At 48.7% G+C, this 27,260-nt stretch overlaps 3 protein-coding genes and 1 long non-coding RNA gene across 7 annotated transcripts in view; 3 read left to right on the forward strand and 1 right to left on the reverse strand.

The window, feature by feature from the left end:
- Positions 1 to 188: 188 nt before the first annotated feature.
- LOC134424678 (protein Shroom1-like) lies at positions 189 to 6,082 on the forward strand. The gene is made up of 5 exons (XM_063168628.1): positions 189 to 341; positions 981 to 1,550; positions 1,941 to 2,091; positions 3,216 to 3,488; positions 5,518 to 6,082. Exons 2-5 carry the CDS (start codon positions 1,216 to 1,218, stop codon positions 5,770 to 5,772), a joined length of 1,014 nt encoding a protein of 337 aa, XP_063024698.1. The 5' UTR covers positions 189 to 341; positions 981 to 1,215; the 3' UTR covers positions 5,773 to 6,082.
- Positions 6,083 to 13,220: 7,138 nt separating this feature from the next.
- On the reverse strand, positions 13,221 to 16,437 carry SOWAHA (sosondowah ankyrin repeat domain family member A). Its single transcript, XM_063168629.1, has one exon. It carries the CDS (start codon positions 16,356 to 16,358, stop codon positions 15,003 to 15,005), a length of 1,356 nt encoding a protein of 451 aa, XP_063024699.1. The 5' UTR covers positions 16,359 to 16,437; the 3' UTR covers positions 13,221 to 15,002.
- A 260-nt stretch (positions 16,438 to 16,697) lies between these two features.
- LOC134424680 (uncharacterized) lies at positions 16,698 to 24,377 on the forward strand. Of its 3 annotated transcripts, none has more exons than XR_010029472.1 (4): positions 16,698 to 17,520; positions 17,673 to 17,765; positions 19,403 to 19,547; positions 22,804 to 24,377. It is a non-coding gene; the product is annotated as an uncharacterized LOC134424680 (long non-coding RNA). The 3 variants fall into 3 exon arrangements; XR_010029471.1 differs by lacking the exon at positions 22,804 to 24,377 and adding an exon at positions 20,570 to 21,122; XR_010029470.1 differs by lacking the exon at positions 22,804 to 24,377 and having other exon boundaries at positions 19,403 to 20,350.
- Positions 24,378 to 26,617: 2,240 nt separating this feature from the next.
- SEPTIN8 (septin 8) overlaps positions 26,618 to 27,260 on the forward strand; it is a 34,888-nt gene continuing 34,245 nt past the window's right edge. For both annotated transcript variants that reach the window (XM_063168630.1, XM_063168631.1), the window contains exon 1: positions 26,618 to 26,698. In XM_063168630.1, the coding sequence (XP_063024700.1) occupies positions 26,669 to 26,698 (30 nt within the window). In that variant the 5' untranslated portion in view covers positions 26,618 to 26,668. The remainder of the gene's footprint in view (positions 26,699 to 27,260) is intronic.

Consider the following 27,260-nt stretch of genomic DNA (forward strand, 5'->3'; position numbering starts at 1 on the left):
GGTAGACAAAAATAACCCCAAAGATTTAAAAAAAAAAAAAAAGGAACAAAAAACAAACTTTTTGCCCTAGCAAAAACAACAACAAAACAAAAAAACACAAAAAAAGAAAGAAAAAAAAAAGGAAAAAGCACAAACCTCAGTGAACCTACTTGGAGCTCTACCATCATCTTCCCTTTGTGGGAATAACAAAAATGGGAGCAAAATTCAGCAGCTGCCTCGCCTGCAGTGCTGGCTGCCCCAGTGTGCTGTTTTCCCTTCCAGGAGCCGTGCAGATGCGCCAGATGTGCCAGATGTGCAGCAGCTCCGCGCCGGCGCCCTGGGAGCTGCCCCGGCCCCTCCAGGTGAGGCTGCGCTGGGCACAGCCCGTGAGCCACGGGTGGGACCCCGCGCTGCTCCCTTCGCTGTCCGTGCGGGAATATTCCCCGCTGCTCTCTGGGTGTTTCAAATCGTTTCCACCTGAGCGGCTGTCCCTGCTCCTTCCGATCTCTGGGACCACAGCTCCCTCCTCCGAGCCTGGAGAAAACGGCATTTCCATCGGAGATACCCGGTCCTGGACAATCTTTGTGATCAGGACTGCTGCAATAGGGGATTTTGGTGTGTTTTTCCACAGGGGAAAAAAAACTGTGCCATTTACACATCACTAGTTAGGAAGTTTGTGGTTTAACTCTCTATATTTGTTTGCTAGTTTGAGGAGCATCAAGGGAGATAAACATCTGAATTCTGTCTCAGCAAGGCAATGATGCTGACTCTTTTGTAGTAAAAAAATTTCCACTCTTTCAAAAATATTCCAGTGGTTTCTGGACATTTGAATGGCTTATGTAAAATTAATTTTTTTCTTAAATTTCCTAGTTTAGCAGGTTAGCATAAAAGTAGCTGTAAGTTCCAGACAGAACCATAACATCACAAACATCTGATCGTAGCTCTTAAACAGTCTGCAAAAAGTCTGTTCCAAATAAAAGGAACTGTCTCCTTCCTTACAGTTTCTGCGATCCTGAGACAGATGAACCCAAGAATGATGAACATAATGACATAACTGGACGTGGGTGTGGTCAGGATAAAAAGGAGCAGACTCCTGAAACGCCCATTCCTGTCCCAAGAGGTGGAAGCAAGGAGAGTGCTGGAGTGGAGGAGGAATGCAGAACTCAGTCTCTGGGTGGGAATGCTGCACTCAAGCATGCAGAGCAGCAGCAGCCTGCAGCTTCTCCAGAGCAGGGGATGCATCTGCACACGGCACCAGCTGGGTCTCACCAAGGACACAGACATCCAGGCAAAGGTCTCCTTGCCCAGGAAACATCCCTGCACAGCAGCCCTGACGATGTTCCCCTGGAGGGAGGCACCCAGAGGAGGCTGCAGCCTTCTGAGGAGCAGCGGTACCAGGAGCTTGCTCTGGAGATCATTGCCAAAGACAGATCTCTGGAGGACATTCTCATGCCTCATCCCCTTAGAAAAACTGCCTTGAACCTGATGGAGAGTTTGTTTCCTGTCAACATTTCCATGCTGGATAAATCACGCAGGAAAAGGGGAAAGGCACAGCGTGTGCAGGAGAATGAGTAAGTAGACAAAGCAAATTTTCCAGCACTTTGGTCTATTTTAATGTACAGATACTATCCATACTAGTATGAGTAGTAAGATGAACTTAAGCACATGGTTTTATTTGTGTTTCATTAGAAAAACATATTGCTTTCTGATTTACAACCAAGAAATGTCTGAGGCTAAGGGTATATAATGGAAGAAAAGTGGTTCAGTGGTTCCTTATTAAAGGGACTCCAACAGACATAGGCTGCAAATCTTTTGCTCCATATCTTCTAAAAAATTAGAAGCTCTCCTGTGGTGAGAAGAGAGGAGAGTGATCCTGAAGTCAAGATGGATAAAACCATTAATTCAGTGTTAGGGAAGAAATGTAAATGTTTGCTTTGGGTATTTATTTTCTGTTCCAATAGCAGGAAAAGTCATGGAGATGGACCAGAAGAATGTCCAAAATCTGAGCATGAAACCAAGCAAAGGAGCAAATATCCTGCCTCTATAAGAAACCAAGTCCTGAAGAGGAACAGGGACAGCACAAATGAGCTAGATGACCTCACATCTAAGAAAGTATGTAAATATCCATCACAGGAACCACTGGTTTTCCATCATGACAAAGAAAATCTTATTAATGTCATTATTGCTATGGATATTTTTATCCCAATAACATTTCAGAGGTAACTTTGAATCAATTTTTGGTAGAAGGTGAAGTCCTGGCACATTGGCATATATTGATCATAGTTGGTGGTATTTAAATCCTGCCTGATTTGACTCAGATCTCTCATCTATCACCATTAAAGGTTTCCTTGCACAACCAGCTCCTGTGCAGCAGCAGCAAACTCCCAATTTAACACTCAATTCTAATCTCAAAATCTGTAAAATAAATTAGAACTGGCAGCCTAAATAAGAAATATTCTTTACTCTGGGAGCTGGTAGCAGTTTCTGCACATTCCAGTGTCCAATTAATTCCATACATGCAGAGAAGGAGAGCACAGCTGGACAGTGACAGAAGTATGGAGCTTGCAGGGGTGATTATGTAGCTTTTCATAGTTAGGTGAGCTTTTCCCCTGGCCATGCTCCATCTCAGGTATGACAATCTGCCTTCCTGAGGCTCCTCCTGCTGTCTTACTGCTGCTCCTGTTCACGCTGGCACTGTCCAACTTCCAAAGAACCGATGGTGTGCTCCCACTCAAGTCTTGAGGCCTTTTTCCATACAATTTCCCTTTGAAACAGCCTCCTCTGATTACTTTGCTACCCAGGCACCATAGCCTGCTTGGATTGCCCGTGGAACTGACTTTTTCTGTGCATATGATAATGAAATTCCAATCAATTCTTCTAAAGCTTGGTGCAGAGCTGGGACTTCATGCTCATGTCTTAGAACAACAGTTCTGTGTAATCATGGTGTAATCTTTATTGCAGTTCCCTTCTGACTGATTGGAAGCTCTCTGAGCCAGAGAATATATCAGCAGCTAGGGTGATTACCAGTAATTTGCTTTTCAGAGTTTGAGAATTAAGTACAGCTTAGAAAATACTGCTGCTTTTTTTTCCCCCTTTTTTCTTTCCTGTAGCTTAAAATGATTTTAAAAGTCAAAAATTTGGCCAAGACAATGTGAAGAAAATCCATTCTCTAGAACTGATATGGATTCTCTTTGGCAGTAACAGCTCCTGTGATTTTTTATTTTTTCTCTTCGCAGCTGGAGCTCATGGCCAGTGTCCAATCCAGGCTGCAGGCGTTGTGGGAGGAGCAGGAGCTGGTTCTCCTGGAAGTCAGGGAATGTGCCAGGTGGGGCGAGGAGCTGGAGGTGCTGCTGAGGGAGCTGTGCAAGCCGCAGGAGTTTGAGCGCTACCTGATGTTCATCGGGGACCTGGAGAAGGTGCTGAGCCTCCTGCTCTGCCTGTCCAGCCGCCTGGCCCGCGTGCAGAACGCCCTCAGCAGGACGGATGGCAACACAGAGCCCGAGGAGAAGGTGAGATGGCTGAGCCAGGACATTCCTCTGGCTGCCCTGGAGGACACAGAGACCTTGGCATGGAGTCAAAGACACCTGTGCCTTCGATTTTAACCCATGCAAACAATTACCAACTTTGTGTGAGGAATTACAAGCCACAAGGGTTTGAATGGAATGACAGTGAGTTTACCACAGGGTGGAAAAGTAGATTTTTGGGGCTTTTAGAATGGGGGTTCAACAGGCAAGATGGAGGGATCTGGGTGTGTCCTGTCTTTCTTCTTCTTCTTGTCCTCCAACTTCTGCTGTGATGGTGGCACTTGTGGATTGGTTTAGGGTACAGACTGTCTAACAGATTGTCTAACGTAGCTGATAGGTATTGGAAATTCACTGTAAATAAAGTACACATAGTTTTTAGTATAAAAAGATAACACTGCCCTGAGGGCAGTCAGTGTGCCTCAACCAGACCTGCTGGACAGATCTAAGTAGGTCTGAAAAAGAATGTATCAGATAAGAGAAAATAAACAACCTTGACAACCAGACCTGAGGAATCTCAACTTCTTCCTCAAGCACAGGGCTGGGAAAAAAGACTTTTTAATACCTCAGGAGCTTCCAACAACTCAGAACCCAAGAGTGAGAGACAGCAGAGCTGCTGGATTGGTTTGGTTCACACACAGATTAGCACTAAAAAGGTTCTCTCATGCATAGAGAGCCAGGATTCACCTCTTCCAAAATGTCAGTTGTGTTAATGTGAATAATTTTAAATAGTATTTCATGCTTACTTTCACTTTATGGTAGGCAGGAAGGGTGTTGTTTCTCTGGTATTACATTTATAGTCTTCATAGGAAGTTTAAATAATTTAAATAATTTATTCAAACATTTGAATAAAATGCCTAATGAAGACTTGGTTAAGTGCCAACATTTTTAACAACCATCTCCCACTGACTGCATTTGCCCTCGTGTCAGCAAAAACAGCAGTCTCAATCTTTTACTCAATTTTTAGGGTGTCAGTACTCTGTCTGGAAAGAGAATATTTTCCAGCATTGTAATCCCCATGAAAATTATTACAGCTGAATGAGAATTAGCTAAAGGTGAAAGGTACAAAAATCCTGTAGAACAAGCAAGGCCCAACTCTTTAACAGAAACCTTTGATGAACAGATCACAGTTATTTTATCACACTGGTGCCTTTCCGTGGTCTTAAAAATTTGAGAGCCATGCATGGTTAAGGGATAAAGCGTTTTTACCTGGGTATTTAATAAGGATCTGTGTGGTGCCCCACTCTGCTAAGGTGGAATGCACTGCAATGCACACACATGATAGAAGGCATATACCATTTATAGACCTTACAAATTAGCATATCTAACAAAGATACCCCAGTGAGAGGCTTGGATGAATGGCATGATGTCCCCCCATCCTGAGGAATTCCCCCCTGGATGGGCTAAATCTCAGTTATAGGATATTTTCTAGAGAGCACCTTGGCTTCCCAAGACAGTGCAGGGTTTTCCCACCTCCAGGGTGTTTGGTCTCCTGGCCTAACAGAATACCAGGACTATGCTAAGTTATCAGACTTAAGCAATTACAAATATGCATGCTAAGAGTACTGAGGATATATAAAAGGTATATAAAAGAAAAAAAGCAAAAAATCATCTTGGCATCAACCCAGACCTTTTAATAGAAGCCACTCTATCTTTTTAATATGATAGCAGCACTCTGGCCACATGCAACACACAAAACACAAAGATACATACCTTGAAGAGCTTCTAATTGACTGAAGATTGTTACAGGATACTTCAAAAGGACCAGAATGTTAAGTTTATTGATTTTGTTTCATGAGAGCAGCATAAGAGAAGTAAGCCTTGATGGCATTTACCGTGTCTTTACCTTACAAGCCACAAGAATGAGTAATTCAATTGAGAAAAAGCTCAAGTGGAACACAAAGCCCACAAGAGGAAGTAATTAAATTAAATCGACTGTGGCTTCCAAATGAAGAAGCAGAGCCTGCCAGGAATGATGGGTTCTCATGGTGTGCTGCTTTGTGTTTTATTCCATTAGCAATCGCTGAATGAACGGCACCAGCTCTTGTCTCGGCAGCGGGAGGATGCAAAGGACCTGAAGGAGAATCTGGACAGGAGAGAACGTGTGGTCTCTGGAATCCTTGCCAAATACCTGACAGAGCAGCAGCTCCAGGACTATCAGCACTTTGTTCAAGTCAAGACCTCCTTGCTGATTGAACAGAAGGACCTCGAAGAGCAGATTAAATTTTTTGAAGAACAATTAGAAAATCTCGAGCAAAGCATCCCCATCTAACACCCACCATCAGGCCAGACATTTTTATATGTGATGTTACCCTGGGAATCCACAGGTACTCTCATCACGGGGCTCAGTTTGGTGGATTCTTCCAATCCTGTTTGTGCCACTGACAAGTGTTCAGATGCCCTGGGATGCTCCAGGCACACTCTGGGCATGCCCTCCACTTGGACAGTGTGTAAGAAACTGCCTTGTGGACATGACTGATAGGACTCATTGCTCCTATCAACTGAATGTGTATTTCCCCTTCCTCTTGTCTGTCCATCTGTTTCCACATTGACATCATCTCAATAAAAGAACCGTACAAATATTTGCCTCTTGTGGGTGGGTTGAGTGTTTGAAATGAAAAATTATGTGGGTGTTCAGATTTGAATTGGTGATTGCACAAAGCCATAGGAAATGTTATGGACCATTTCAGTGAAACTCCTGCACTCATTTCTACTGTTTATATGTGTGACACAGTAAAAATACACTGTAATGAAAGAAAATAATTACTTCCTTTCTTGGCAGTTGTCAGCCATGAGTCTTTCCCGGCTCTGTGTAATCCTGGTAGACTGCTCAGAAGAGGTCAGGAAAAGGGTGATCTTCACTGACATCAAAGAGCCAATCAGTGATGTATGCAGTTTAAATGAACAGTTTTGTGAATCACAAACTCTGAGCTTATTCCTGCACAGTCATTTGCAAAGTCCTTGCTGTGCTTTTGAAGAATTTATTTTTCAAGCAGCACCTTCAGGGCATTGTTTTTAGGTAGTTTTCAATTGTCAGCATGCCCAAAAAGCCTGAACATGTGGGGAAAAGCTCTGCTGCAGACTGGGCCAGGAGGAATCACCAGAAGAGATTATTCAGTTTCAGTGAGACTTTATATAAATCCCTTGGCAAAACTCTTTTAAGCCAGTGTTTGCTTTGAGTCAAACCAGTGATGTTGCTGTATTTAAAATCTCACTGTGTTTTGTTTGCAAGAATTCAGTGAGAACAATATTCAGCCTAAACCAAATACCTAGACCATGAATAAGGCAGCCACTAATTAAACTCAGGTTTCTTCCATAGCCGAAACAGATGTTCATTGTGCCATGATGCTGGGCTTTACCAGGTATTTTAGTAGTGCTGTGTGTCCTGGCTACAGAAGTAGCCCTGAGAGAAGCTGTCCTGCTCCTGAGGAACCTTCTCTGGAATTGCATGTCACTGGGCACAAGAACTCTGGGAGCACGGTGACCAAGCTGCCAAGTGTGTTTGTCTGAATACCTGAGGGAAAATGGCCAGGCACTGTAGAGCCTGTGAGTAATCTGCACAGTGGTTCTCAGAAGGCCATAAATACAGGTTTTTAATCCATAAATCAGAAAGCTGCCTTTTGAAAATGGTCTTTAAAATAACAGAAGCAATGTTAATGGAGTCAGTGGAGAATTTAGAAAATACAAGCAATGTTAAATGAGCTGTTTACATGATTTGAGAAGCCTGACTTGAAGGTGCATTTTATTCTTATTATTCCTAGTTGAGGGAAAAACAGCTGATTGGAAATAGTTGTTCTGTAATTGAAACTAATGCTTGCTTTTAAGGGGAAAAATAGGTCTGCCCTGTTTAGCTTATCTTTTTAGGGCATTGTGCCATGGGGAGGGCAATTGCTACCCCTTCCACACCTGGCACTCACATGTATGCTTCAAAGAGCAATAATTAAAAATAACTTTGTTTAAAAAAAAAACCCAAAACAATTGGCTTCTTGGTACAGTGTTCCAGGCAAAGTGAAAAATTGACACAGTGGCAGCATCAGAACCTCTCTGCAGGCAAGCAGAGAATCCCTTTCAAAGCACCACCAGGTCTGGATTGTCAAGTGGGTCTCAGTTTTGTTATTGATTATTTGTTAAAAATTTATTAGGAGGGTAATGGTGAAAGCTCACCTGGACCTCAGCCATGTGCAGCATTCCTGGCACACCAGCACACTCAGTCATGGTAAGTGGCCCTTTCTGCTCCAGTCAGCTGTGGCCTCTGAAAGTACAGACTGAAGCCAAGAGCACATGCTCTTGAATCCTATTGCCTTTTGGTGAAAGTTTGGTATTCAGAGCACTGGTTACATCCCCATACCAACACATGGCAGCTTTTTCCCAACTTCAGCTCATGCAGTGTAGAAGGCAAGATGGCCAGAAACACAGAGCATCTCCATTTTACAGCACTGTGACCCCACACTGCTCCACAGAGTTTTTTCTGACCCTTTACCATCAAAAGACAAAATCAAGATTTGAACTCTCAATAGCAGTAACTGGAGCTCTTTTGGGGAAGGAGATCCACGGAGATTATGGAAATCTGTGCAGTGCTTGTATATAATTGCTGCTCATACCATTACTCAGCAGCCCTCCACCCGTGACCTCTGCAGCAAGAACACTGAGTTACCTCTGCCCGGAGCCCTGGAAAGCCTCAGCTGCAAAGAGAGTTCTGCACCTTGGCAACGCCCCCGTGCCGGGAGACTCCTTGTGTAAACCAAGTCAGGTTGTGTGAGTGGGGGGAATGCAAGGAATGAAGAAGTTCCCCGGTGCCTGACCCTCCAGGAGAGCGGGCAGGGAATCCCCGCCACCGCCCAGCCCTGGCTGCTGCCTGCCACCTGATCCTCTCCCAGGTAAGGCACAATGTGAGCCCCGCTCCGTGGAGAATTGTAACCGGAGCCCTCGGGGAGCTGTCTCCGTGAATTGATGGCAGCGGCAGCCAGGAGAGCGCAGCACAGCGGGGCTGAGGAGCAGGGAGAGCGAGAGGCAGAACGCAAGCGCCGGCTCTGCCCGCGCTGTGCCGGCGTGGGAGCTGCGGGATGCCAGGAGCCATCTCGGCATCTCGCTTGGCCACCCACACACCAGTGCCGAGGGGGACACTCTGCAATAGCTCTGAGAACAGCTCCCGTCGTGCTGGGCGAAGCAGGTGGGCCGGATTGTTGGCTGAGAAGATGGCTGGTACTGCCCGAGGCAGATCATGAGCCTGCGGGAGCGGTAGTGCATGCTGCAGCTGTGCATCCTGCCTGGGAGACAGCAGCAGTGCATCCTGCCCGGCTGGGAGCGGCGGCAGTGCATCCTGCCCAAGTGACAGCAGCAGTGCATCCTGCCTGGGAGACAGCAGCAGTGCATCCTGCCCGGCTGGGAGCAGCAGTGCATCCTGCCCGGGTGTACAGCAGCAGTGCATCCTGCCCAAGTGACAGCAGCAGTGCATCCTGCCCGACTGGGAGCAGCAGCAGTGCATCCTGCCTGGCTGAGAGCAGCAGCAGTGCATCCTGCCCGGCTGGGAACAGCAGCAGTGCATCCTGCCCAAGTGACAGCAGCAGTGCATCCTGCCCGGCTGGGCGACAGCAGCAGTGCATCCTGCCCAAGTGACAGCAGCAGTGCATCCTGGCCGGGTGTACAGCAGCAGTGCATCCTGCCCGGCTGGGAGACAGCAGCAGTGCATCCTGCCCGGCTGGGAGCAGTTCTGGCAGTGACTGACATGTTAAACACAGTCACTGCTTTAGAACTGCATTTAACATCCACTGCAATGTGTGGGAGTCACTGCTGGACCAGGAGCTGCTGTTTCAGCCTTTTGGGCACTAAATGGAAGGATTTTCATTATTTTGTTCTAAACCCCAGCCTCATTTTCTTCACTGGGGCGTTTTGCATACGGAGCTAATTAAAGAACAGAGAACTGCAGGAGTTCTCTGTTAGATAGATGGATGTACTCTGCAAAAAGATCTGTTTTGTGCTTGTGAGAGCTGTATTTAATAAGTAGAAGGATGTTCTCTCTGCTTTGAGAATTCATGGCAACCATCTGAATAAATTTTTTAAAATAAACTCAGAGCAGCATTGCAAAGCTAATGTTCTGTGCCTGGAGGGAGCCCACATAGACATTAAAGAATAATCAGCCTGTAGGAATCGTGCAACCTCTGGGGTTCACAAAAGGCTCTCAAGAAGCAGCACTTGAATTTCACTGCTAAATGAGAGAGGCATTAAAGGTTATCAGAGACTCTAAAATACCACATGAGCCTTGAAGCTGAGTCATCTCATAGATAAATCCACAGAGAGACAATGTGGGCTGCACTGATAGTCTTTATTTAGAGAATAAGAGACATTTCTAAAAATGTGAATAAAGACCCAGAGGTCTTTGTAATGGGCTCAGCCCATGGTGGAAGAGTAAGAACATCCCAAACTACCTCAAAAGGGAACCACTTGTGAAACAATCTCTCCAGAGACCCCTGCCCTGTGACAGCTCCTGATGGCATGGCTGGTGCCTGCAGGACCCCCTCTGGGTCTCAGCCCAGGGTCAGTGTCACCAATGTCACAGTGGCTGCTTGGAGAGGTCTGGTCTGCAGCTGATCCCAGCCTGGAGTGAAGCCGCAGCTCTTTGTTGCAAAGGGGAAAGCTACCATGGGAGAGTGGTGGAAGAAAATACAACACAAAAATCATGGTGAGAAAGCCTGTCTGTATCACTGCAGCTTGTTATTGTCACCATACTGGTGAATCTTAGTGGTGGGACCATCTGCCTCATGCAAGAACCTGTGGGTGAGGACACCAGGGAAGGCCTGGCACCCCAATAGCTCCCATCAAGGGCTTGTGTGTTTGGGTGTCAGGTTCTATTCAGTGGAAATTAACATTATTTGGTTTGTGTCAGCTGTGACTCCATGGTGCTTGCTGTGCTTCTCAGCTGGAGTCTCTCTTCTTGTCTGGAGGGTCTCAAGGGATGGGGATGGATGATTTTCCTCTTGGGAAACGGTGGTTTGGGTTTGGCTAAGAACTCATGCTTTCAGGTGAACAAAAGTAATGCCCTACCTGGGACAAGCATAGAGCAGAAGTTCTACCAATAAAATGAAAGCTGAACAGTGCCAGATAATTCTTATTGCGCACATCTCTATTTTCTCTTCACAGAAAGGGAAGATGTACTAAAGCTGTGCTAATTTTAACAGTATGGATCTATTTTGCATGGTTCCAGGTTACACACACAGTATAAAGGCTCAATGTGCTTAATGACTTGCTTTGTCTTATAAATTACTGAAATAAACCTTGAAGCTGGAATAGAAATATTCTTCATTAGGACACAGAGTTTTTGATCTGTGCTGTCCTGCTCTGCCCCTGCTCTCCCCCTTCAGCAAACAAACACCACACTGTTTGTGCCCGTGCTACAGGCTGGCCAAGTCCTGTTAACAACCTCTTAATTTGGGGAGTCCCACAATAGTACAAACAACTGGACAGGGCAAAAACTGCCAAGCTGCTATTTTATTCAGATTAATATGCAAATCAGGAGGCAAGTACATCCAGGGAATGTAGGTCATGGTGGAAACATGAAGAAAGGGAGCAAGAGACGAGCAATGGGCAATCAGGGGACTGTCCAGAAATGCTTCCTCTACCTCCAGCTGGTGGCTGCAGCTCCCATTGGTCTTTTGGAGTTACTGTGACTCTTCCACTGGACTGTGGGTTTGTGATGAAGCTGAAATCTCATTAAAACTCCTCTGCAGTGCAGGAATGGGGTTTCCTGGGTTTTCATAATCCATGTTTCTGTGCAGCACTCACAAGAGAATGGTGACAGCCAAAACTCTCTGTGAGCCTGACCACAACCACACTGTCTCACACTGCTCAAACAGCCACAGCCAAGAGGACAAAGTCTGTCCCTTTGTGCAGAATTGTGGTTTGGAGTTTGTTTGCAGAGCTCTTCAGAGCAGGTTTTCGAGCTGATATTCCTCAGAACAAAATGTGCCAAGGAACAGACAAACCAAGTTATCCTTAGCAGGCAGACTGAACCAGGGTCAGCAAACAGTGGCTTTCCTGATCCCTAGTGCTGCTGAACTAAAATCAGAGCTAGTTTTCATTTGTGTAGGCGCTCCACTGAATGCGCATTCACAGGGTGGGGGAACGGCACTGCTCATGCTGCCCACAGGCCTAAAAACATTATCTTTATTTCAATTTGCATATCAGTACTGACTGTGTACTTCAAAGAAGTGACCAAGGTGATTATCTACATTTTATAGCAGGAAAACTGAGACATGTTGAGAGGGCAGGCTAAAAAGCAAGGCAAAATACCACCAAGCTGCTGAGTCCTGCCCCTGTGCCTGATCTGTGCCTTCCATCTCCAGCTTTCCCCACCACTCAGCCCTCTCCAGGGGGCAGGAGCAGAGCCAGGGAGGCCTCAGGTTTTTTGGTTTTTACCTTTCCTGCTCTTAGCTTTGATGGTGCCTTGGACAGCTCCCAGCTCTGGGCTGGACCGGGGATTCAAAGGCTGCATGCCCAGCCTGTGGCACAGCCCCTGTCCCAGTGTGCTGAGAGAACCCAGTTCTCCTCTCAGCAGTTCGTGTGAAAATATCCTGGATAAAGCTGTCATTCATTCAGGTGAAAATCCTGCTGCCTTCAGCCAGACAGATTTGGGCTTGAAAATGAGAATTAAGGAGAACCAGTCAAGCTGAGGGATTCATAGAACAGTCCTACTTTAGCCTTTTGCAGGAAAACACTCTCGTGATCACTCATCACCCTGCAGTGTCCCTTCCCATGGTTTAAAGGGTGACATTGGAACCCAAAACACAGCCAGGCTGATGGACTGGTTTTACTCCAAACTGAAGGCACTACACATAGCTGTGAGATGACAGCAGTGTGTTCTCATTACCTCTCAGTACTCATCTGCACCTGAAGTTATACTGCACTTCGTGTACTCATCCCAGCCTCCCTAAATACCATCTTTGCTTTCATCAGCTCAATCAGGAGGAGGAATGAGCTGAGTCACTGCACAAACTTGCTGGCAGAGCCTGGCCCAGCCTACCCCACCCACAGCACCTGGCCTTGTGAGCAGCTCTGTGACACCAGCCTCCTGCCAAGCCTGCAGCACTCCCTGGGGAACGCTGTGAGAGGGCTCTTGCTGCTGGCCATGTTCTACCACACCAGCTCATCGCTTCCGTGCCTCTGAGGAAGGACTCATGCAGAATTTTCTTGGTGATACATGTTGTGTTGCAATGAAGTCTTATCTCAGGTGTGACTTTGATAAAACAATAGAGAAGCAATGAAACCTTCTCCCTACTTCCCCAGGGGTGAAATCACAGCCATGCTCTCCAGATTAGTCAGGTGGGGTTTTTAAACACAAAACACTCCATCCTTGAACCCTGACTCTGGCTCATGCAGGCTTGACTCTGAATGAGCACTAAAGTTCAGCAATGTTGTCTGAACAGGTATCAAGCCTATACTCATAATTATTGAACAAACTTCTCATAAGGCCAAGCCAAACTGGAGTGTTTGCAATTCCCACAGAAATAGAACGCTTTCACCAGGCAGTGTCAGTGCCTCAGAGGTAACCTGAATGTACACACACACTTCCGTGGTTTCAGGGGAGAAAAAAACATGTTCTATGTCTATACACTTGGAAAGACTCTTTAGAACAGAGCCCTGTTTTTCCCAGAACTCTGCAAGCTGGCAGAGTGCAGCACAAATCACAGCTTCAAAGGACCACGCTGGTCAATGGTTACCAACAGCTAGAGAGCAAATTGGATTTTATTTTTTTAAACCCTACTCCAGATATAGAAGTCATGAGGTGCTTGATCATTAACCTCTGCTTAACAACTTAATTAGTTCAATCCAGAAGCAGACCGGTGCAGAATAATCCAGCCTCCTCCCAGAACAGGTGCATCAGAGCTGGCTGCAACCTCTGACCACACCCCCAGCGAAGGTCACCAACTCCAGGAACTTCAGGAAGAGTGTTCTGAAGGGAAGAGGGCAGTGCCTTCATCTTCAGTCCTGCAGCATTCCTTGTGGGTGTTTAGCACAAGCCAATTAGAACCAATTACAAGTACTGGGTTTAATGCAAGGCAGAAAAAAACAAACATTCCTCAAGTCACTGACCTGGAAGGAAAGGCAAAGCATGCAAACTGGTGTTTCAGTGCAGAAACCCAAAGAGAGCCAGTGCAGCATTGCTCTCACCTTCAGCACCTCTCAATGATACAGGTTTTTTATCACAGTTTTAGAGAAAACATGCTGGTTTTGCAGATTTGCTCCAGAAGTCAGACATTCTGTTCACAGTTCTGCCTCTTGGCATTAATTTTAACCAAGCAGTAATTAAAACAATAATAATCTCACTGCAAACCTAACATGCAGTTAGCATGCTTTTTGAGCTATGTGTAGTTCTATATATAGAACAATTATGTTTATCATTTAAAAGAAGAAGAGTTCATTTTAGGTCAATGATTCTGTTGAGATAAACACTGCTTCAAGAGGTCATGCAGAGGTTCTATCATGAAACACCTAACATTACATACAGCCCCATGTTTATAAATATTTATTGTAAATAGGTCAAAATGGGCCAAGTTTTAAACAATCAGACATACAAGCCTAACTTTGTTTCCAGTTGGCTACTCAGAAACTCTGACAGATCCAATTTCCAGGTTTTCAGTTCAATTTTTCACTATCAATAAGGTTCTTTATTCAGCTAAAGTTGATTGAACAACAGTGAAGTTTAAATGTTCACAGTATCATCCAGACATGTGGTAAGTACCACCTGGTAAAAAAGTCCTTCAGGAAGAGAGAAAATCTTCAACCACTAGCCAAGCTTTCAAACTGAGGTAGACAAGTCATGGTGACGTGAGTGATGAAGGTCAGGGTCTATCTTTTTAAGTAGTTTATCTAATAAAATGCATCAGGCAACAATTGAGATTGTTATGTTAGTATTTCTGATGTGAAATACTGAGTGAGAAGCACTCAAAGTGAGAAACTTTGTTTTGAAAAAGTATACCATTTTTGTAAATAGAAATATCCTTCTTCTACTACCAAAATAATCAGAAACATCATAGAAAACTATGCATCTTTCCTCTGATAATTTAATCCCATTAGATAACAAGCCTTGTTAAAGTAGCCAGCTACCAGCTTGCTGTTCACAGTGTGAAATATGCAATCCTTCATCTCGCTTCTGCTCTCCAGCTGAAGAACACAGATCAAGAAGGCTGTACCTCAGGCATTTTGACCTGTCCACACACACATATACCGTTTCAGTTTTTCAACCATTAAGTATAAAGTTTGCGGTCTCCAGCAAGAGATCGGCATGATGGTACACACAGCATGGATAGCACCTTCTGGCAGCTCCCTTTCCACAGGCACCTGGGGCTGAGTTTCATGCTGTGGCCTTTGGATGTGGACCCTATCACTGATTCAGCTAAAAATCCAAAAAGACAGACACAGAGACAAAAATATCCAAACTGCTTCTGCAAGAGAAAGCTGAGACAGCAGCCGTGCTGTTAAACCATTTTGATCACAGTAAGGCAGAGGCTAGTGGCCAAAGAACAGCTCAGAAACGGGTCTGCGTTTCACGACAACCTCTTCCTCCTCCTCTGCTACCTCAGAGAGTGAGGAATATGAAGGGAAGCCCCCTCTGATCTTTGGCTTCCTCCTCGGGCCCGTAGTGGCAGTCAGAAGCTTGTTTAAAGTTGAGGGCCTCCTCAAACCTTTGGTGAGATCATAGAAAGCCATGTCATCGGATATGACTCCCAGGAAAGTGCTCGTGGAGCTCAAGATTGAAGCCGCAAGCTTTGTAGATTTCTTGATGGGCACGGAGTGTTCCGTGTTTTGGGAAAGGCTGGGGTCCCCCAGCAAACGTCTAATTGTAAGGGATGTCCCTTCCTTTAGGTACTGGTGCGGCTTCTTCCCACTGTAGTCCCTCAGGTCAATCTTGGCATGGTAGCTGTAGACGAGCATGTTGATGATCTTCTCCTGGCCGTGAATGGCAGCCAGGTGCAGCGCCGTGTAGCCACCGTGCGACCTGGCATCCACATTGACACGGGCGCCGCCCTTCTCGGCCGCTCGGATGATGTTGGTCACCATGTCGCAGTTGCCGTTCTTGGCGGCCCAGTGCAGGGCGGTGAAGCCGGAGATGAAGTCCCTGCGAGCCGCCAGGCTGGCGTCGCCCAGCAGCAGCCCGTGGAGCTGCTGCGTCCACTGCCCGTCGGCCGCCAGCACCAGCCACTGGTGCTCCGCCTGCTCCAGGGGCACCACGGTCTCCTCGCTGGCCCGGTGGTTCTTGGGCCCCCTCCGCAGCCCCGGCGAGCGGGACCCGGCCTCCTCGTCCAGCGGCGGCGGGGACAGCGGGCTGGCGGCCGGCTCGGGCGGCCCCGGGGCGGCGGGGGTCGGCACGCAGCGCACGGGCAGCATGCAGGGCTTGGGCGGCGGCTCCCGCCGGGCCCCCGCCGCGCCCCCGGGCAGGGGCACCCCGCCGCCGCCGCCCTGGAACAGGCCCCGCAGCTCGGCCACGGCCCGCGGCCCCGGCGGCTCCTCGGGGGGCGTCCCGGCGGGGTCCGGCTCGGGGACGGGAACGGGCTCGGGGACGGGAACCGGCTCGGGGATGGCAACGGGAACAGGGGCGCCGGCATCGCCCCCCGCCGGCGGGGCAGCGCGGAACTGCCGCTTCAGCACCACGAACTTGACGCCGTCGGTCTCCTTCACGGTGGCCACGGCGTTCACCGCCGCCTTGAACCGCTCCCGCCGCGCCGCCCGCCCCTCCGCCTCCCCGGCCCCGGCGGCCTCCAGCAGCGGCCGGAAGGCGCTCACCAGCTCGGTGTTGCGCACCCGCCCGCCGCGCTCCCTCAGGAAGCCCATCACTGCCTCCTCGCTGATGTCGAGCTCCGCCATCCCGCCGCCACAGGTGGTGGTGGCGGAGCCGCCTCCGCTCCCGCCGCCTCCGCGCGGTTCGGATGCCGGGAGCCCGCGGGGGTGGCCGGACTGGCGGGCCGGCGGCACCTGCTGCGGGCAGCGCGTCCCGCGGCCGCTCCCACGGAGGTGCTCCGGCTCCCGCCCCGCCCCGCACACCGAGCGCAGCGCCCCGGGCCCGGCCCGCCCCGCCCGCGGGGCGGCGCTGCCGGGAGAGCCCGGCCCGGCCCGGCCCGGCGGTGGGAGCGGCAGCGCTGCCGGGAGAGCCCGGCCCGGGCGGGCGGTGGGAGCGGCGGCGCCGCGCGGGGGAACGGGCGGGCGGCGGCGGATGCGGTCCGAGAGTCGGTGCGGGCACGAGGGCATCGAAGGCTCCTTGGGCAGGACCGAACGCTTCATCCATTTGCTCGTCTTCCAAGCTTCCTAAAACGATTTTTTGTTGTTGTTTGGGGGTTTTTGTTTGGTTGCTTTTGGGGTTTTTTTCAGTAGCAAATAGGTGGAGCAGCATTGGGTAGAAATCACTCTGCAGAGTTTGGTCTCCATCCCTAGAATAGCCTCAGGTGTTCTGTTGGGACATTGAGGACATTGAGCTCCTGCTGGGCAGGAGGCTGATGCCTCAAAATTAGCCAGAAGATGGGTGGATGGCTCAGTCTTTTGAAATATACTCACCTCTATGTGATACTATATGTTATCATATATACATACATAATCATATATTATTACCTGTGTCTTTTACCTATATTGCATCTAAAATGTAGATCTATGTGTCTTTTTAAGCAATTAAATATTTACAGCATGGCTGCATCTGTTCATGTCCACCAGGAGAAAGAGAGAGCTTCTCTTTTTATGGAGAAGCTGCCTCTGCCTCTTATCAATTACTTGTGCCTAAGCATTTAACATTACTGTTCTCTGTTCTACAGGAGAAAAGAAATCCCAGAAAAATGCTTTTCTCCAGGCAAAGTAGGAGGACTGAGGACCTCTTGGAGGGATGTTCAGCCTGCAAAATTGTTTCTCCTCTGAATGCTGCAGTTAAGATCACTAAATCGGTGCCTGAACAGTTTGTCTAGGAGAAGAGCAGGAGCAACTGAGAACAGAATGAACAGTCAGCGTGGTTTGAAGACAAATAAAAGTAACTGTATGAGGATGGGTAAGAAAATGCAAATAGATCTGGAGTTGTTTTCAGTCTGAGAACTTAATAAAATGGAATATCCTTTTATGACCAAGTGACTGCCTAGTAGGGAAGTCTGTGCATGTAGTCTGCCTGGACTTCAGCAAAGCCTTCAATACTGTCTCCCACAGCGTTCTCCTGGAGATGCTGGCAGCCCATGGCTTGGAGCCCACTCTTGTCTAAAGGGTTAAAACTGCCAGGATGGCTGAGCCCAGAGAGTGGTGGTGAGTGGTGCCACATTCAGCTGATGATTGGTCGCTAGTGGGGCTCCCCAGGGCTCAGCATTGGGCCCAGTCCTGTTTAAGATCTTTATTAATTATCTGGACGAGGGGCTGGAGAGCACCCTCAGTAAGGTCACAGGTGACACCAAACTGGGTGGGAGTGTTCATCTGATGGAGGGTTAGAATGCTCTGCAGAGGGATCTGGACAGGCTGGATCAATGGGCTGAGGCAGGTGCCCAGCACTGGTGAGGCCACACCTCGAGTGCTGTGTTCAGTTCTGGGCCCTTCAATTCAGGAAATACTTTGAGCTGCTGGAGATTTTTAGCCTGGGGAGACCTTATCACTCTACAGCTACCTGAAAATTGGCTGTACAAAGGTGGGGTTTGGCCTTTTCCCCGAGGTAACCATGACAGGACAAAAGGAAATGGGTCAAGCTGCACCAGGGGAGGTTGAGATTGTGCATCAGAAGGAATTCCTTTACAGTAAAATTTCAAACTCTGGAATGGTCTGCCCAGGGAGGTGGTGGGTGGCCATCCCTGAAGTGTTCAAGGAATGACTGGACACAGCACTTAGTGCTATGGTTTAGTAGACAAGGTGGTGTTTAGTCAAAGACTGGACTTGATGATCTTGGAGGTCTTTTCCAACTTTAATGATTCTCTGATCAGTCTGTGTCAAAGTCTCTATTTTGAAGGCAATGTGAGGTGTGCCGTCCTTCTGATGCTGATTTCCCTTCTGCCTCTTTCTTACCTTTACTGAGGATAGAAGGGCCTTTTCCCACAGATGGCATTTGGCATTCTTTCCCCTTCTCTCTCCATCTTTGTGCAAATGTCTGTAAAACTATTTCATGTTTTGCTAACGAGCTGGCACTGAACCAGCTCCTCAAAATAATTTTGCTGCTCTAATGCTCTTTCACATAATAATAGTGTGCAATCTTGTATTAGTTCTGTGTTTCTATGAGAATTGCACACCTCCCATTACTCCATTTTCACATGGCCTGAACAGCAGCCTTGCCCTTGCTGAGGCAGCCACTTGAGCAGTGCTCTGCAATGCTCTATAGCTCATGGCATTGCCTGCCCTATGTAGAGAGCTAAAAATGACCCTGCATCCAAATACTAATTGCTGTGCCTTGTTTTCACTGTTTAGATCCTTACCAGAATCCCTTGCAGGCATAAGAAAATCTCAGCAGTCTGTGATTTTTGCATTGCAAACTTTCAGCTGTACCCTGGGATTATAGTTCATATCTGCAAATGAGAGCGAGGAGGAGGGAAAATGATTCAGAAGAACAGGCACTTATAAAAAACATTTTATGTTACAAATGTTAAAGGGAGAAGTTGCTCCAGTTGCTGAATTGGCTCAAGCACGGGGGTGGGGGAGAGAGGAGAATCTCAGGCTCACTGCACTCTGTCCCTGTGTGCACAGCATCACACCCCTGTCTCCCTGTGTCCTTTGAGACCCACAAGGCTGCTGTCACATCCCACCTGTGTTATCCCCAGCCAGAACCATTCCTGCAGAGGGGTCTCCCTGCACCAGCCTCCCAGGACACCTCACTGCTCCACAGCCGCACAGCCAAGCCTCTCTGAGCACTTGCAATGGGTCAAGGTCCAAAAAAAGGGGAGTTACTGAGGCTGTTCCCTCTGCAGATCCTGGCAATCCCCGTTGCTGCAAAGCAGAAGAACACATAGCCAGGAGGTCTCAGAGGAGGAGACAGGATGTTTACACATGCACCTGGTGCCAAGCAAGTCTGAACTGGCTGCTCTGGTTTAACACAATGACCTCTTTGCCCAGGTAATGCCTCCAGCCACCTCTTCCACATACAGTCTCTTCATGGGCAACCCATGGAATGTGGTTGTGCTCCTTTTCACAATCTCAGTGGGTTTTAGTAACCTAGCACATTAACACATTTTTAGTAACCTAACACATTAACGTGGTTGTCCTCCTATTCACAATTTGTCAGTGGGTTTTAGTAACACATTAACCTCCTATATTATTTGTAATAAAGAAGAAAATAACACTTCTGGCTAATCACCCATACCAGTTCTGACCACAAACATCCTGTTTGCCAGTCTTTCCCTTTATCTGTTGATGCCTTTTGGTTGCCCACCATTAAGGATGGTGGTTCCAGAGCACCAGCTCCCAGTGAGCTCCTTTTAGTCTGCTGAGTGCTGGTCACACTGATCACATTGTGGAGCAGAAATTAAACCCTTTGAATGAATTTTATTAATATAGATAATAAAATCCTGGAACATTATGGGTGTTATATTGATCAGTCATCCAAAATTTCCAGCCTTAAAAAAACATGAGAAGTTTTGCCTCTTTCTGTGTCACCAAAAACCTACAAAGCAAGTATTTCTTGTTGGGCTATTTACAGAACACTGTGGGCTGCTTCGTAGGAGATCTCAAGCCAACTGTCTTGATATTTTTCATTATTGCCTGAGACAAAAACAATATACATGAGCCCATGATTAGATTAATTTACTACTACTTTTTTAAACACAAATATTGCAGTATGTTATTCCTGCATCATAGGCTGTAGGGAGCTGGCCTCTATAACCATGTGACTGATGAGAGTTAGTTACCTTTCCTGGAAGAAGTATCCTCAAATAATAATAATAATAATAATAATAATAATAATAATAATAATAATAATAATAATAATAATAATAATAATAATAATAATAATAATAATAATAATAATAATAATAATGTTATTGTTATTGTTAATGTTAATGTTAATGTTATTGTTATTGTTATTGTTGTTGTTATTGTTATTGTTATTGTTATTGTTATTGTTATTGTTATTGTTACAGTGAAGTAAACTGCACAGTGAGCCTGGGAGCTTTTCCCACCCCATGAGAGGGGGAAGGTGAAGGTTTTATCACTGCAATTATCCACACCACACAAAACCAGGAAATAAAGTGGGAGATCAAGCACAGTATCTAGTCAAAGCAAAGAAGTTTCTACTGCCCAAAACCAAAGCAAATGGTCCCCTAGGTCTCACTCTTTCCCACATGATATTCTCAGAGCCACAGGGAAGGTGAGATGCCAGGCTGGAAGCAAAAGGGGAAGAAAAGGGAATGTGAAGGATAGTCCCAGTTGGGATGCTGCTGCTTTGTAGAAAGGCAAAGCTTAGCTGCTAATGACTACAGATGGGACTTTTACCTCAAGGAAGACTTATTTTCCTCCAAAATGAAATCAGGATTCCCAGAATAAATAGGATGACAAAGCCAATGATTTCCTACTTTTCTTGTTAATATATTCATGTGAAACAAAGAGAGCACATTGTGAGGGAAAATAGCTGTTTCTTTGTTCCATGGAGAAATGCAGTAACCTTCCACAGATAAACAATTGAGCGAAAGTCTGTGAAGGGGGAGGGGGGAAGGAAGGGGTGGGGGGAAGGGGAGTGGAGATTATTTACAAATAAAAGGCATTTTCTTATAAATGAGAAGGATTCAGCTCTAACTCAAGGACCTCAGTAACCAGTTCAGAAGATGTTTCTTAACAGCAGCCATTGAAACACAGTTTTCTGTGTATCTCAGACTCTGTATTTATTAAATACTACTTGTTCTCACAGATGAGGCAAGAATTCATCCCAAGCATCCTCTGGTTTTCAGATGATGCCTGTGAACTTGATGGGATTTTAGCAGGATAATGCAAACCTGTGTGAGGTTCAGTGTGGTAAAAGAATCATCAGCTCACAGAATTATTTGGGTTGGAAGGGACCTTAAGGCTCCAGCCATGGGCAGGGACACCTTCCACTATCCCAGGTTGTTCCAAGGCCCATCCAGCCTGGCCTTGAGCACTTCCAGGGATGGGGCAGCCACAGCTTCTCTGAGCAACCTGTGCCAGGGCCTCATACCCTAATGGGGAGGAGTTTTCTTCTAACAGTTAATCTAAATCTGCCCTCTGCTGCACTTTAGCATTAGGTGGCAGGGAAATTTTGGGTCTCTTTCTGTAAAGAAATGAATTTACAGCTCCTATTGATGTCCAGCTTAGAAAGATAGCACTTCTGTAGAAATACCTTATAAGCTCCATATATTGTCAATATAACCAATGAAAGTTTACAAAGTGCTTGGTGGTGTTGATGCTAAAAGAATAGCTATAAACCATTTGATTTCTAGTAATCCTTAGGACACATAGTGAAAAATGTACAGTCATCCAAAAGCTGCATTGTCTGGCCTGTGTTGAAAACCCTGAAGGAGATCTGTTTATCTGCACCACCTGGATTTAAAAATCAAGGATTTTATTTAGCCCTCAAAAGGCCTTGGTCTTGTTTCTGTACTCATGTGGCAGGTGGGATGATCTCTTGCTCTCTGTGTCTGCCTAGGAAGCCAAAGGGGCTGTGTGATAGCATTTATTTCCACTTTCGTTGCCTATAGCTGTGCTCACAATGTGAAGAAGTAAAGCACCTCCTGCTGATGTCCCCAGCCATCAGAACTGTGCTGCTGCAATGCCACCATCCATGCAGACAGGGGCATTTCCCCTGCTCTCCCCAGGACAAAGAGGTTCCAGGGACACATCTGTGCCTCTCCAGCCCTTTGTGCTCTTTGGCCCTTTTTCACCTGTAAAAAGCCCATAGCTCATCTTAAATTCACTGGGGTTTTAGCAGGTACAAATATTCCATGAAATTTAAAGTCCTTGCAGGAGCATCCAGCACTATAATATAAATTTAATTAGGGAGCCATTAAGAATAATTTGCATAACAATTAGCAATTAAAGGAGTCACCAAATCCAAGTCACTTCTCTTGAAGCAGTTTTTGTGCAACTGAACCTTTTGAAAACGGCAGGGTTTCTCTTGATTTGCCATTAGAAACAGTGTGCTTTTTGAAATAACAAGGTGACTAAAAATAACTGTGAGCTTTTGTACAGTGCTCTGTTGTCACAGAGACCTGCCCCATGCTGGTGGCAGCGCTGCTGGACAGAGGGACAGAGGACTCCAGCTCCAGGAGGTGTGAGCAGCACAGCTCAGAGCCAGGAGGCAGCAGTGCTGCTCTTGATCTGTTCCAATGTCTCACAATTTCCTTTGTGTTGTGAATCTTTGCAGCTGACCTGCAGCTCACAGAAACCAGCAACTGTTTGGGAATGAAAGGAACAAGAAGGAGGTGTCTTAACAAACAAACTGTGGGCATGATGGGACATAAGGCCAGATACAGAGAGGTGAAATAAGCGATGGGGGAACCATAAATTCCATAGGAATTCCACTAATTGACACAGACTGTTATTCACTCGAAACTGTGCAAAATCTCTGGATTTAGAGAAAAAGAACAGAGATATGAGGAAAAAGAAAAATGGGGGATGTACATTAGAAGGGGTCTCAGGCATTTCGGGAAGTTTGTACCTCTCAAGTACTTCAGCCAATGGGGAAAGAGAGAGGGAAATGTGGCTGGGAAATTAGGATAAAAAGGAGACTGTGTCCTCTAAAAATTTTGAGAGATCTCAGCGGAAATGCCCCATGGCCTCTCCTTTTTTTCAAATAAAGTTACAGGACTCCTCTGTCTCCTTTTTGGACATAAACTTCTGGTAGATTAATTTTCCTGACAGGAATCAGCTTTTGTAACCATTGTCTTGTTACACTGTGCACTTTATTGTAACAGAATAGAGCTCTTAATGAATCAAAACCAATTGCTTCTCCAGAAGTACCTGGCATTACGGCATTCAGGTGTGTGTTAAGCAAGAATTTTACGTTGTCTTAAATAAGGACTCACAAAGCTGATTGTAAAGTAAAACAAACAAACAAACAAACAAAGTTTGTGCCTTCAAGACTGGCTCTGAAGAGTGTAAAGTAAAACAAACAAACAAACAAAGTTTGTGCCTTCAAGACTGGCTCTGAAGAGTGTAAAGTAAAACAAAAAAACAAACAAACAAAGTTTGTGCCTTCAAGACTGGCTCTGAAGAGTGAAAGTTTTGTTTTGGTTTTGCTATCAGCCGCTCTCCCACAGCTGGTGGGACACAGAAACAGGGCAGTACATGATGCTGCTTTTGCTTTTTGCTTGGCTTTTCACTTTGCTCTTGCTCTTGCTTCTGCTTGCTCTTGTTTTTTTGCTTCTGCTCATTAGGTAGTTGCTCTAAGCAGTCCAAATTTTTCCTCGACTGTTTCTCCTTTCCCTTTTTTGGACCTACTCGAGCCTGCTCTGGACTGGGACCTGGGAACACCGAGATTTTGCACCTTGTGGCTGCAGCAGCTGCCCCGGCGGCGGAGGGACTGATTACAGAGTCGTCACCCCCAAGAGAGACTTTCTGAATTTGTCATCTTGTTCAGAGCAGTGACAGAGTGCTGTCATCCTGTACTGTTCATTTTGTGTGCTGGGGGGTGCTGTGCCTGTTAAATAAACAGGTTCTTTCCGCTTCTCTCCGAGGAATCCTTCCCAAACCGGTGGGGTGGAGAGGCTGTGTGGGTTCGCTTTCTGGAGGGGTCCCTTTTGGAGGTTTTCTCCCAGATTTGCCCTAAACAAGAACAACTGTTTGATTTGCATCTGTACACCAGAAATACCAGATTTTAGCTTCCACTTTTTTGCTGAGGGAGCCAGGGAGCTGCCCGGGCACAGCCGTACCTAACTGCGACCCCACCGGCCTCTGCCGTAGCACCAGCCCGAAGGGACCGACCTGTCACCGCCGCAGCCGCGCCCCTGCCCCGCGAACCTGCAGCTGCTCGGGAGTGTGCCCGTGGCCCCGGCAGCCCGTTCCCCGCTGATGGAGGCACACGCAACCTGCAGCTGCTCGGGAGTGTGCCCGTGGCCCCGGCAGCCCGTTCCCCGCCGATGGAGGCACACGCAGCCTGCAGATGTTCGGGAGTGTGCCCGTGGCCCCGGCAGCCCGTTCCCCGCTGATGGAGGCACACGCAACCTGCAGCTGCTCGGGAGTGTGCCCGTGGCCAGGGCAGCCCGTTCCCCGCCGATGGAGGCACACGCAACCTGCAGATGTTCGGGAGTGTGCCCGTGGCCCCGGCAGCCCGTTCCCCGCCGATGGAGGCACACGCAGCCTGCAGATGTTCGGGAGTGTGCCCGTGGCCAGGGCAGCCCGTTCCCCGCCGATGGAGGCACACGGAACCTGCAGCTGTTCGGGAGTGTGCCCGTGGCCCCGGCAGCCCGTTCCCCGCCGATGGAGGCACACGCAGCCTGCAGCTGCTCGGGAGTGTGCCCGTGGCCCCGGCAGCCCGTTCCCCGCTGATGGAGGCACACGCAGCCTGCAGATGTTCGGGAGTGTGCCCGTGGCCCCGGCAGCCCGTTCCCCGCCGATGGAGGCACACGCAGCCTGCAGATGTTCGGGAGTGTGCCCGTGGCCCCGGCAGCCCGTTCCCCGCCGATGGAGGCACACGCAGCCTGCTGCTGCTCGGGAATCGCGCCCAGCCCGCCGCGGGAGCCACGCACACACCCCGCGGCTGCAGCACGCACCTTCCACCTGCCGGGCTGATGCTGACAGACGACCGGGGTTTTTATGGTAACGATGTCCCTGTCTTCTGTTTCCTTCTCTCTTTTTCCCTCTCTGCTCCTTTTCCTATCCCCCCTTAGTTTACCCTTTTTTACCAATAAACGATTCTCAGATATAATATTGCTGGGTTTGCGCTTTATTTTCATCAGAGAAATCTATCAAAAGAATCCTCCCCGAGTCCCCCTCTTTTATAGTGGAACGGGACAAGTGGTAGAAGGAATTATTTTCTTGAGGGGTTAAAAATGATCCTCGTGACTCCATTCGTCTCAAAAAGCATTGTAGGCAGAAGTATTTGGTCTCTTTGACCAAATTCAGCTCTCCAAATGTACGGAGTGGATTGCTCCAAGAGAGAGGGTGAGGAGGAAAGGTGAGGACATAGCAGGGACAAAGGGGAAAGCTTCAGACGAAACCAGGGCAACAGAGAAGATGAGCGGTGCAGGTCTGGTCTAGTGGCCCAGCAGCGCCGGGAGCGCACACGGCTCTGGTGAGCTGCTCCTGGGAAGCTGCACTGCAGCAGAGGGCACCAGAAAGCAACAGAACCGCTCTGTGCTAGCAGCTCCTGAAATACCAATGTCTGCCTTACAGAGACTGGCGGTGGCCTTGGCTCTGTGCCCTTAGGTGGGAAGGAGCGACGAAGAAAGACTCCACAGCCCTCTGGTGCATACTTTAAATCAGCATAAACGCGGGCAGCGTTAATGGCCGTGCGCGCTGCGTGTCGCGGCTCAAACCCACGCTGTGGCCGCCACTTTGGTGTGGCTGCCGCGTGTTACAGAGGCACCGCTGCCCTGCGGGATGCCATGTCCTGGGTGTGTGACACGGAATGCCATGTCCCGGGTCTGTGAGACCCCTGCGGGATGCCATGTCCCGGGTCTGTGATACGGAATGCCATGTCCCGGGTCTGCGATACGGAATGCCATGTCCCGGGTCTGTGAGACCCCTGCGGGATGCCATGTCCCGGGTCTGTGCGACTCCTGCGGAATGCCATGTCCTGGGTCTGTGAGACCCCTGCGGAATGCCATGTCCTGAATCTGTGAGACCCCTGCGGAATGCCATGTCCTGGGTCTGTGAGACCCCTGCGGAATGCCATGTCTGTGTCACCCCTGCGGAGGATGCTCCCGGCCCTTCCGCAGTCCTTTCCCCTCTCCTCCCAGGGCCACCCGTGCCATGTGCTCGCCCCCAGACCGGCACCTGACCCCCGGGAGGGAACCCTCCGGGGCAGCCCGACCGCTCCTCCCCGGTTCCACTCCCCTCCGCGCTGGGAGCGCCGGGCCCGCCCCGCCGGCCGAGGGGAGGCTGTCCCGGCGCTGCCCCGGCCCGGCGGGGCCCGTCCCCTCGGCTCCCCGGTCCGGCGGGCGGGCGGCGCCTGCGGCGGGCGGAGGGCGGTTCCAGGAAGTGGCCATATTGGATCCATTCAGCCGCAGCCACTCGCGGCGGGCAGCGGCAGCAGCGCTCCCGCCGCCGGAGCCGCGCCAGCCCCGGCCATGGCCGCCACCGACCTGGAGCGCTTCTCGGTGAGCACCGCCCCGCTCTCGGCCGCGCCGCTTGCGGTCTCTTTGTCGCTCGGGTGCGGGGGAATAGCCTCAGCGGGTGGCGGGTCCCGGGCACGGCGGGGGATGCGCGGCCGCTGCCCCGCCGGCGGCGCGGGGGAGCCGGGGCGGGAGCGGGCGATGCCGGTGCCGGCGCTCAGCCGCGGCGGGCGCGGGGAAAATCCTTGCGGGAAGGTCCTGCCCGTGCCCTGGGCGGAGGGAGCAGCCGGGGAAGGGTTCCGGGGCCTCGCAGCCGCCTCTGCTGCTGGCACGGCCCCGGCACGCTGGGGAGTCCTGCCGGGATGCTCCTGCAGGGTACCGGACCGTGTGTGTGCAGGCACGCATCGCCCCGCAAAGACAGGCGGCAGGAAATGGGGTCAAACAGCGATTGTTTACATACCGCTGGTATCCAAACACTCCGCAGTAGTAACTTAGCGGTGTGTATATAACACAGGGAGAGGCAGGCTGGTTGAAACACGGGTAAAGCAAACCCTTGAGGCTGGCTGCTCTCTGAGCCAATGTATGAGGAATGCTGTACAGCAAATAT

This window comes from Melospiza melodia, chromosome 14 (assembly GCF_035770615.1).
Source record: "Melospiza melodia melodia isolate bMelMel2 chromosome 14, bMelMel2.pri, whole genome shotgun sequence".
Classification (NCBI taxonomy): domain Eukaryota; kingdom Metazoa; phylum Chordata; class Aves; order Passeriformes; family Passerellidae; genus Melospiza; species Melospiza melodia.

Bases quoted from the DNA above. Each gene is read 5' to 3' on its own strand.
- LOC134424678 (XM_063168628.1), top strand. From the start codon at position 1,216: ATGCATCTGCACACGGCACCAGCTGGGTCTCACCAAGGACACAGACAT. The intron at 2,092-3,215 runs GTATGTAAATAT...TTCTCTTCGCAG, and splicing joins ATGACCTCACATCTAAGAAA to CTGGAGCTCATGGCCAGTGT. The intron at 3,489-5,517 runs GTGAGATGGCTG...TTATTCCATTAG, and splicing joins ACACAGAGCCCGAGGAGAAG to CAATCGCTGAATGAACGGCA.
- SOWAHA (XM_063168629.1), bottom strand. From the start codon at position 16,358: ATGGCGGAGCTCGACATCAGCGAGGAGGCAGTGATGGGCTTCCTGAGG.